Below are 11,394 nucleotides of genomic sequence, written 5' to 3' on the forward strand. Positions count from 1 at the left end.
TCCCGTCTCTACTAAAAAAAGTCAAAATTAGCCAGGCATGGTGGCACAGACCTGTAAAATATTCTCAAACACATGAAATCAGGATTCATTTCTCACAGATAATCAGTAATGTAAAGCCTTTCATTGAACCTATTAAGCTAAAAGCCAGATCTCCTCATCTATGGGCACTTATTTAAAGACACTTGACAGGCATCACTGAACAAAGAGAAAGTTGAGTCCTGAGTGTGTGTGCACCTGGGTGATTGGGAAAAAATGTCAAAACCAGAACACATGGGCTCAGTCCTTTATACTTCATATGCCCAGTGTCCTCACACAGCCTCATTAAGTCTCTCATTTCTTTGTGGCTCCACTATGAACTGGCAGGGGTGTCTGTCTCACATACTCTAAGGATACCTGCGAACCACCATGGCTCTCCAAACCAAGACTAGGAGCCACAGCAAGGTTTAGGAGCCTAGCGGAGCAGTCTGTGGTGTCCTGTGATGTGTTCTGGGAGCTGAAAAGCAGCATTGTGCCACAACTCGACAAATTGAGGATGACGTACAGGAAGGTCCAAATGGCTAAAGCCCAAGTCCTAGATTGTGAATCCCTTAGCTGAGACCTTCAGTCATTTTCTGCTGTCTTTTGAGGCAGGCTGGAGAGCTCCAGATAGTGGGACTTGAGATCTGTGACTGTTGTATGTCATGATCATGGCATCTTAGAACCTTGAGTGTGAGAAGCAGATGAACTCTCCATCTCAGGTGATACGCAAATGTGTCCTTTTTCTAATCGATCTTCTATTGCAAATGTTAGAAGTTTCAAAGGACTTTTAAAAGGCTTTTGCTGGCACTTTCACCCGTTGCTATCTTAAATTTGGGTTCTCTCTCAATGATTGGCTCTTTTCTTTTTCTTCGCCTCTTCCTAAATTTCTATTCTTTCCCTTATTCCCATTTCCTTGCCTTTCTCCTGGCTGCTCTGCCTTACAGTTTATCTGTCTTGTTGCTGTTACTTTGTTCAAATAAATTTTAACCCTTGTGCAAGGTTCTCATCCAATTATTAAATATAGGTACAGGATATATATATACACACACACACACACAATTCCTGTGTATATACAAATACTATATTATATAAATGTATGCATAACACACCCATGCACCCAACACCCACACACATGGCTTTGAGAAAGGCACTTTGTTGTAGGAATGAGGCTTATGAGCAGTGAGTTTGGGAATCAAATCCAGGCACTTGAGCTTCAAGACATTGCTCTTAACCATGATACCATGTTACTCTCGGCTGGCTTTTTCAGAGTAGGTACTAATACACAGTAGAAGCCTCATGCCAATTCCGGGAAATGTAAGCACTCAAGAATTATTTTGAAATATGTGGGAAATGTTGCTTGTTGTCTTCTTTACCAGTATCCCTTGTTCTCTACAACTTTGCTTTTCCTCACCAAGGGTTACTTTTCTGACAAATTTATGCATGCATTCCATTAAAGAAAGAGAATTTTACTTTGTGTCAGACACTGATAGAAACTCTCTTTCTCCATATATGCCTGAACTTGACTGTCCTCTTTCTGTTCCCATTAGTTAACTCCAAATACCTTTTACCCTTTTAAATGTCATAAGGGTGTGATTGACCAGTTCCAAGGGCATCAACTTTTGCTTTCTCCTCCTCCCTTAGAATCCTGCATCTGCACTGCTGGTCTCAGACAAAACAGGCAACCCCTATTTCCCATTCTGGGATATTTTAATGACCAACTTTTCTTATGTTGTGAATTTGAAGGGCAAGGACAGATAATTGGAACGCGGATAGACAGGGACCTGTGTTCTGAGAACTGGGCCAGAAGACTGACAGAGGCGCAGAAGAATTTCAGAGTGATTCTGGCTGGCATCATGGTTCAGTAAGGGCAGAGGAGTGGAACATATGGGCACAGGGTGAGAGGCCTGTGACAGGACAGAGCCTATCTCTTTTGCAGCAGAATGTTAATAGACATTAGATTTTTGTAAACAAAGGACATCTCTCTGAGTCAGCATCAAAAACCTCCACGATCTGGAAGAATGAAGAGTCACAGGACCTAGCCTCACCTTCCCTTTTGAGTATGAGAGTCTACAAGGCAGTGAGAATGGAGAAACTTTTATCTGAGGTTAAAATCAATGTCTCTCTCTTTAGTCCACACTTACTGGTAAGGTCCAGGGGATGACTCAGCTACAGGTTTCTGAACTTCTGACTTTTGAGGGAAAGACTTTGTCACCCTCTATGCTGAAGGTATTCTATATACTATGAACCCCAGTCAGTGGCTCTTAACATCAAGAAATCTTGGGAAGTAAAAGGCATTTAGAAGGCCTACATGAATAGTTTGCAGCCACATATAGACATCAGAAGGGGGTTCCTGACAAGGATGCACTGACCTTTTATATCCTACTGTCCTAGAATTACCATGTCTGTCTCTAGTCATCTTAAAGGAGATGGACCACCCCTTCCACCTCTCTACTTCAGTATCGGGTGCATCTTCCTCAGTGATTTTGCTGTGTTGTGTTCATAATGAGTGTCCAGTTGATACCAAATCTTGAAGAAAATTTCCAAAAGAATATTTACCTGGTCAATTGTCAATTGCCCTTTTACAGGAATCTGGAACTTGAATGGTGTTTCTATAAGGGGCTCATTGGATCTCATGTTTTACAGGACCCTGAGTCTGTGGATATAGTCCTCAATGTCCACTTCTTAGAAAGAGTAGGTATAGTAGGTTATATTCCTCCCCCATTCTCCCTAAAAAGTGCTAAAATATATATTCCATCCCCCATTGTCTTTCCATGATGTAACTTCAAGACTGCTACTGCTGGGTGTGTTCTAGTCTCTTTACTTTGTGTAGGGTTGTGACTACAGCTGATGTTTTACTCTGTAGCATAATGGTAGTATAGACTTCTCCTGACTCTATGGGAATCTTCACTGTGGAAAATTATCTACCATGCTGTGAGCAAGGCCAAGCCACTACCTGGAGAGGCCATTTGAATATATTCTAGGTAACAGCCCCAACCAAGGAACCCCAGACATCAGCCAGGATCATCTGCTGGACTGGAAGTAGAATGTTTGTTTCCATTATTTAATCAGTGATCGTGAAAATGACCATTTGGTGGGTAGACAGACTCAGTGGACTCACTATAAACTGAGTTTTCATTAGAACTGGATTTTGTTTTGTTTTGTTTTCTGTTTTATGGTATGGTTTAATTTATTTTTCTATTTTTTATTTTTTTGTTTTCCCTGATACTAATATGTTCCCACTGTAACACCAGGTGATGGTTATGTCTCAGGTCTCTAGTTTATCAATGAGAATTCACAATCTGTGTGAATTGGAAGTATAAACACATTTTTAAGGAGACAGTCTGCTCATCTGTCTTCTTTTCCCTGGGTGATGCTGTTTGCTTTATTAAACAGCTACAGAATTCCATGTGGATTAAACCCTTTTGGCTCTTGCTCAGGCATTGCTAGCAACTTCTCAGAGAAGCAATAGGCTGTACCATTTAGCCTATGTCTGTAGATGGATATTCTATCTAAGTTTTTGTAAGTGTGATCTGATGTTCACACAATGATAAAATCGCCTAATAATGCATTTCTCAGAAGGTATTTTTGTCACCCCAGGACACATGACTGTTAAATTCCTATTCTTGCCCAAAGATTCAGTGAAAACTTCTGTGTAAAATACATTTTTCCCCCTAAAGTGATGATGTGTAGAATTTACTGTATTAATAGGAGGGAAGTCTCACACTTACAAGTGCATTGTACAAAATCCTCTGTCCATGACGTGCAAATTTTGTTCCTGCATGAGATCATTAAGTTGGAATCACATACCCACATATATCCAGAATTCCATCCAATCAATTCACAAACACTTGAAAATCACAATACATATTTTAGGTAATGGGCCATAAGAGATTATTTTAATTGTTAGAAAAAGTACAAAACTGTTTTGCATTTTACACATTTTCCATTTAATAGCAATAAAATGAACTGACACTAAAGTAGAAAAAAGCCTGAACAGTATGATTTCTTTGTATCAACAGTGAAGGGCTCCCTTGTATATGGAGTTCCCAAACAGTCAGGTCTCTTAATCCTGATCATCTGTGGCCAGTGTAAAAGAAAGGCCTGACAGGAAAATTTAAGGAGCCAGCCGGGTAACTCCATATGAGGAAACTCTTGGTGACATTCAAAAAACTCACACTTCTACCTTCAAAATCAAGAAACACACCAACCCGGCCCAGAGGTTTCTCTACATACTGAGGAAACACTGGGGAAGTGGTCAAGAGACTAAAATGATTATCCACCTTCACACATAAAAGAAGAAATATGTCCTTAGATGTAACCATTGTGCTATTCTTCCTTATCCAGGAGTCCTTACAGACTCCCAGAGCCCAGTCCCAAGAACTGTCCACATCCGGCTCCCAGTAGTGTTTCCCAGAGGGGAAGACCCAGGCTCCCCATGCAGCAAAATAGTCAGATCTGTCAGAATTCAAAGATCCATGTCTAAACATCAAACTTCTCACATCCTCAAACAGCCTGATATTGTGATTATTTCCCAATTGAAGGAAATTTCCACTGTAGAAAAAAGAGAATGTTCCAGTAAAAAGCAGTTTATAAATTCTTATGTTCATATAAGATAGAGATTCTCACTATCAAGATTAGAAAGAAACTTCTGTCTGGAAAAATGTTGGAATCAAAGGGTGTTAGGATATCTGCACAAGTAAATGGCTAAACTACAATGATCACAATTTCTATAAACTCAAAAAGTATAAAGGGGAGGAAGGTCATGTCCATGTCTAGCTAGCGAACTTTCATAACAACTGAAAAACTGGAAGCTGTTGCACTGCAGCCAAGCCCATAGCAATAAAATTAACCTCCATTGCCTCTTCTCTGTCAGGGCAGAGCAGGAGGCTGGGGACATGAGATGAGGTGGGGAGCATTCCTAGACCCAAATAAAAAAGTTATCACTTTGCCAGAAATATTATAATCTGCCACTTAAGGTAGCAGATTCATACTTAAAGAGAAAACTCAGTTTCCCTTCTGAAAAGTGCAGATTCCTTGCAAGAATTATCTGACTTTCATGTCAGATTCAGGCACAGACTTCTTTTATCTGCTGGATTTATCATGATCTATCCTGGAGTTCTATCTAAGGCCTCAGCAACCACCAAATCACGTTTCTATGGTTCACAGATTCTCAGTTTTTGCATTGTTATATAAGATACTCATGTATGCTTTAGTTGATTAAAATGCACATGATTAAAATTATAAATGCTATGAAACTTCACCTGAAATGTATTTTAAAAAACACTGTCACTCAAATCAGTCATTAACTGCACTGAAGTTGAAATTGAAATGTTCTGAACTAATTCAGTTCTGTATACTCCATGTAATAATTGTATACATGAAATTGTATCATGGTTGAACCATACATGAATGGTTCTAAGTCCTAAAGAGCCCTTCTGCATGTTTTACTTTTCTAAGTAATTTGTTATATGGCTGATTCCACCATCTTTTACGTAGTTTTGTCTTTTTGATGATAGTGAAACTATAAATATAAATACCTATTCACAGACTAGTCTCTTATTCTAGATGAAAGATGATTACACTGGAAAACTGCCCATAGAAAACCATAATTGAAGGCATTGCATGTTGATCCCACCAAGAGTGCGACACTCACCTCGGAAGCATTTGAACCTGCCCACCAGTCCAGTGATGGGCCCTGCAGTGAGCTCTGGATTGACAGGCTGGGGCATGTGCAGCAGCACAGACTCACTCCTGCAAGGAAGTAGGTTGAGTTGTTTATGTTTCTGATGTCTGTGTTTAAGAAATAGATTCCAACAGAAAATGCTTCATTCAAAGCCACTTCTGATATTGTAATGTACTTCCACAATCCTAGAATGGGTTTGTAACTCTTAGGGAATCTTTCTAACTACTCACTCCATTTCTAACCTACTGCCATTTAAAGATAAATGCCTGTCTCCCTGTCTGCCACCAAATAGTTTATCTCTAATTATGATTCTGAATCCTAAAAGGAGGCAACTGTATTCTAGCAACTTCTGCATGGAACTCTTCAAAACATAGCCTCCTGAGTCACTTGGAAAAGTAAGAAAAGGTTAATGTCTGACAAAAGGCATAGGTAACATTCAACATACCACACAAACACATGAGTACACACACATACACACACAATCACATTGACACATTATGTCATGGTGTGTTATGGTGTTAGTAAACTATGTTTTCACTTTGTTGGAAACAGCTTGATGTTTTCATAGCATGCTTTGTGTTCCAGCTTGCATGGATGACCAAAAACATACCTTGCCACCATGTCTCCCAAATCCTGTAGAGAGAGAGAGTAAAAAAAATGGCTTCTTTAGAAAATTGTTATTCTTATTGGGTGAGGTGGCTCACACTTGTAATCCCAGCACTTTGGGAGGCCAAGGTGGGTGGATCACCTGAGGTCAGGAGTTCCACACTTGCCTCGATAACATGGCAAATCCCCATCTCTACTAAAAATACAAACAAATTACCTGGATGTGGTCGTGCATGCCTGTAGTCCCAGCTACTGAGGAGGCTGAGGCAGGAGAATTGCTTGAACCAAGGAGGCAGGTGTTGCAGCAAGCTGAGATTGGGCCACTGCACTTCAGCCTGGGTGACAGAAGACTGGGAGACATACTCTGTCTCAAAACAAACAAACAAACAAACAAACAAACAAACAAACAAAAAAGTTGTTATTCTGCCCATGTGTCTTAAGGTTTTGAAAACGTTAGATTTAGCACATACTATCACTGCAAACTTTTTAAATGTATTCTCATCTCTAACAATTATACCAGTAAGACCTGTTGACAGAATCTATTTCTGATAAATTCAGGACCCTGAATTTGAGTGAGAGAGAAAGGTGTGAGTAGTGACTGCACATTGCTGCAGCTGTCTACAAAGTGGTGTTTTTCAGCGCTAGTCCCCATAGGATAATATGGCTCAAATCAGGAGCCTTTCAAACATAGGCCTTCCAAAAGGGGGAAGAAGGAAATGTTAGTTTTTCCCTAATTTCTGCGTATTATCCAATGGAGACAAAAATTGAATTTTCAAATGAATTTTTTTCTTCCAGAGTTTGAATGAAATGTGCTAGAGGAGAAAACGTGTGGTAGAAAATGTTCTATGGAAATCTAATTGCACAATTCCATAAAGCTCTCTTTCCATGATTAGGTTAGGAGTTATAGTTTATCTCTATAATCCATGGGAATGACTCCATCATCAATGCAGGAGACGAATAAATGTCTTTGGTACCCAATGGAAAGCAAAGATATAAAGGCCAGCTAACACAAAGTGCCTCAAGGGTCACCCTCAGTTCTTATGTGGAGCAGCTCCACATCTGGTTTATGACACATTTCCATTAGTTCCTGATACGTTTCTTTCAAGTGTTTACTCTTTTGATCCATGTTGATCCAACTTCTCTGGAGTTGTTGAAAAATCTCTTGGTACTCCTTGTTCATCTGTCTAAATGTTGTTTTTCTTCTTTATGGAGAACTGGATGCAGCTTCCTATACTCATTCCTGATCATCTGTGCCCATAATACCACGTGGCCCTGTAGAGACGTGGATTTTGTCAGTTACATACCCAGGCTACTTCCACCTCACAGAACCCACAAATTCATCTCCTCATTCCTTCTTTTATTTTCCATCATTTACAAACAGTATGATGAGTTAAGCAAGATCTTCCTTCAAAATTTATGTAATTCATCAATTCCTGAACACCTATAAAATAGCACTTTAGATTTAAATGTTTAAATATATGTCCTCTCAAATCTGAAATACCATTAGAAAACAACTAAAATTTATGATTGTTAAATTGTCATCAATAATATATATAATCTTTGTTACTCAATTAGTTTGTAGTATCAAATCTTTGTACTTCACAGCCTAAACAATCACTCTTAGTAGAAATGTTGTTAGTGTATTATAATTAGGATCAGAAGCCATCACACAAAAAGGATCTTAGTAAAAAATTTAACCCCATCTCTCAAACCGACTACCTCTTTTCTGTCTCCTATCTTTCTTCTGTCAAAAGCCATAGGCTCTGTACTGGCCTGCCATTCTAAGAACATGAATCTCCATTCCATTGTGTCTCTCCTCTCAATATTGACATAGTTATTCTCTCACTCCCCCTGTCATTTTTTATCCCTTCTCCTCAGCTATTCATCATGTTACATTTTCTCCTACTTGAACTGACATCATCTGGGTCCTTTGCTATCAGATTTCACCAGCACAGGCACATTTCTTAACTTACTGTTCCCACCTGATTTCTTCCCCCTGGACAACATCATGTTCACCATTAAATACATTTATTTTTCAATTATATACTATGTAATTAATATTACATAATTCATCTTATTCAGAAAACTCTGCCTGAAATACTTATTAATTTTAACCACATACTTGCCCTTCAGAATTTATATTTATTTTTTTCTTTATCTGAAAAACATTTCCAAAAAACCTGAACAATCGTTGTATTGAACAGCCTGGTTGTTTTCCAGCCTATGAATAAACACATGATAAAATCTGGCATATGAGAATTTCAACTCAAGTTGCTAATATAAATGTTGTCAGCATGCCTGTCTCAAGCTGGTCATGAGGACTCAGTCTCAAACCTACCCTCCAGAGGAAGGCTGTTCTTCTCTCCTCATTTAGATTTCTCTGATTTTCTTGAATCTTTTTCCATAAAATCCTCATTTGCTTTAAGAGCTTCTCCTGCAAAAGAATTATGAGGTTGAACAACAGAAAGTCAAATACCATAGATTCCACACTCTGAGTGGTATACACAGGCAAGGGATATAATATATAAATACATTAGAGAGGGGAAAAAATTTCACTGTTCATCCTCAATTGATATTTTTCAATTCTGAGGTTTCAGAATGTAGAACAGTTTAGGGAACTGAAGAGTGAAGATTCCCTGTAACCTGGCTAATGTTCAGTGAAACATCCTGCTTCAGAACCCACTATGTTAGTCCCCTGATTTTGTAGTGTGTTATTCCCATACTCGCTTGTCCAGTAATATTAAATAGATTTCCAAAATACGTTTCTTTGCACTTGTAGTTTTGGTAGCTTTTCAATGCCTTTAGCATTGAACTGTAGAGTCAATAATAATGACATTTACTTATTCACCCTCTGTTTGGGTGCAAGCTCTATGAAGGAAGGTAGAATTGCATATTTTATTCAAAATTTCATCACTGGTACCTAGAACAGCACCTGGCACTCAGTAAAGAATGGAGTAATCACCACGATGATTCTCATCGTCCTTCTAATCTCTTTACCTCTGGCACCCTCCAGCTTTCAGGTGATCGCAGAGCCATCTCTTACCCAGTGTTCCTCAGCTGCCCCTTCAATGGGATGGTGTTTGTGAGCCCCATGCTCCTGAGAGTTGGAGCACAGCAAACAGAGCAGACTCTTTTCCACGTCACAGAGCATCTTCTTTGCTTCCCTGTGGGTCCCATATTTGTTTCTAGAGCTCAGGAATTGCCAGAGATTGGCTTTTCTCACAATGGTCACTAAATTATTCAGAAGAATATTGGTTTTGAAGTCCTTGTTCTGTGATAGTTCTCTGCATGAAGGACAGTTTGTAGGACTTCGGGCTTCTTCCCAGGAAAGGCAGAGACAGGGCCTACAGAAGCTGTGCCCACAGCAGACGGTGACAGGGTCTACCAGGTAGTTTGAACAGATGACACAGGTGAGTTCCTTCTGGAAGGCATGTGAGAAGTCTGAGTCCATTTTCCTAAGGAAAGAAAACCACAAGAATTTAATCTTCTATCCTGGAGAGACAAAGATGCAAGCAAAGTTTGAATCAGGTTGTGATTGAATAATATCCTTTTTTTCTAGAGAAGTATAGGCTTTAATTTGCAATGACAGAAATAGGAAAAATAGGAAACCAAGGTACTAAGAGATATCGACTTCTGTAGACAAACATGACTGTTCTCCAATCAACACACGGCCAACTTTCCAAACTCTACTTTCCTGCATAGAAAATGTCAGATTTTCTGCGGTGTTAGTGTCCACCAAATTGCTTGGGCTTCAAGGGTTTCATCAACCTGTAAACTCAAGGATTGAGTCTTGAATCGTCTGAAAATCAGTAACACTCTTAATTGTCTGTGATTGATTTAGAGAAGGCAAGCTAACTAAGCTCTTCTACTCTCACTTTTTTATTTAACTGTAACAACCATCCATTGTGACTTTTCCAGAAGGACCTTGCTTGAAAATGTTAGAGCAGAACTCATACTTAGATCAAAATCAGAAAAAGCTAGCCTTTGCTCTTCAAGGTAAAACAGACAAATTGAGGTAAAGGCACTTCTCCAAGTTAAAACAAACAACCATTGTTTTTCTAGGCTGCTATGTTAATTCAATCAACAAAAACGTTCTGGAATGTTTACTATTCCTGGACTGTCTGAGAATTTGAGGATATACTGGTTAACATATCAACCTCCTTAAAAGACAGGTAATTAAAATTACAAAAAGATTGATAAACTGTAGAAGAGTACACAAAGGATACAAATATTTTCTAAGTTCTTTGGAAGCATTATCATTACTCTTTCACACAGTCAGAAAAATAGTAAGTATTATGCAATACTAATAGGCACTAGACAGTAAGTCAGAGTTTTAAATGTATGTTTTGAAAAAAAAAAAAAATAAGAGAAAAGAAAGAAGAAAGAAAACCTAGGCCAGATAAGGTGGCTCAAGCCTGTAATCGCAGTATTTGGGGAGGCCAAATCAGGCAGGTTTTTTGAGCTCAGGAGTTCTAGAATGGTGACATGGCAAAATGTCTAGGGCAGCCTATCTCTATAAATATATATGTATGTGTGATAGCCGAACATGATGGCCCATGCCTGTAGTCCCAGCTACTTTGGGAGATGAGGCTGAAGGATTGCTTGAAGTAGGAAGTAGAGGCAGTAGTGAGTCTTATTTCCACCACTGCACTCCAGTCTTGGTGACCCTGTCTAAAACAAAGAAACAGAGACATGAAAAAACCTAAATCCTGGTTTCTACACTTTATAAATATATGAGCCCTCTATTTCTGATATTTCTGCATGATTGCCAGTGAGACTTTTCTGCAGGAATGCTCATTTCTTGCTTTCTTTGACAGATGAACAGAGGTTTGTAAAGAGACTTTTACCATTTTTTAGGAAAAAATGTTTGCCCAAATCATTCACTGCACTCTGCCTATATATAGCCATACATTGTAACATAGGCACATTACCACTAGCACAGTAGAATGTAACACATTCATACATATAAATTACAGTACCCGTAAGCCATTTATAGAATCTACAGAGAGTAAAAAATTACTAAATATTTGGAAACTATTGCAAAATGCTTACAATCTATACAAACAACTGAAAATACATTAAGTAAA

At 38.8% G+C, this 11,394-nt stretch overlaps 1 protein-coding gene across 1 annotated transcript; it reads right to left on the bottom strand.

The window, feature by feature from the left end:
- Positions 1 to 3,892: 3,892 nt before the first annotated feature.
- Positions 3,893 to 9,758, bottom strand: LOC104677793 (tripartite motif-containing protein 43-like). The gene is given in 8 exon segments (XM_010382926.2): positions 3,893 to 4,546; positions 4,549 to 4,569; positions 5,672 to 5,769; positions 6,312 to 6,341; positions 7,357 to 7,486; positions 7,489 to 7,579; positions 8,646 to 8,741; positions 9,351 to 9,758. Coding segments are annotated over 8 exon segments (1,329 nt in total). The 3' UTR covers positions 3,893 to 4,091.
- Between the last annotated feature and the right edge of the window lie 1,636 nt (positions 9,759 to 11,394).

Source organism: Rhinopithecus roxellana, chromosome 15, assembly GCF_007565055.1.
Source record: "Rhinopithecus roxellana isolate Shanxi Qingling chromosome 15, ASM756505v1, whole genome shotgun sequence".
NCBI lineage: Eukaryota > Metazoa > Chordata > Mammalia > Primates > Cercopithecidae > Rhinopithecus > Rhinopithecus roxellana.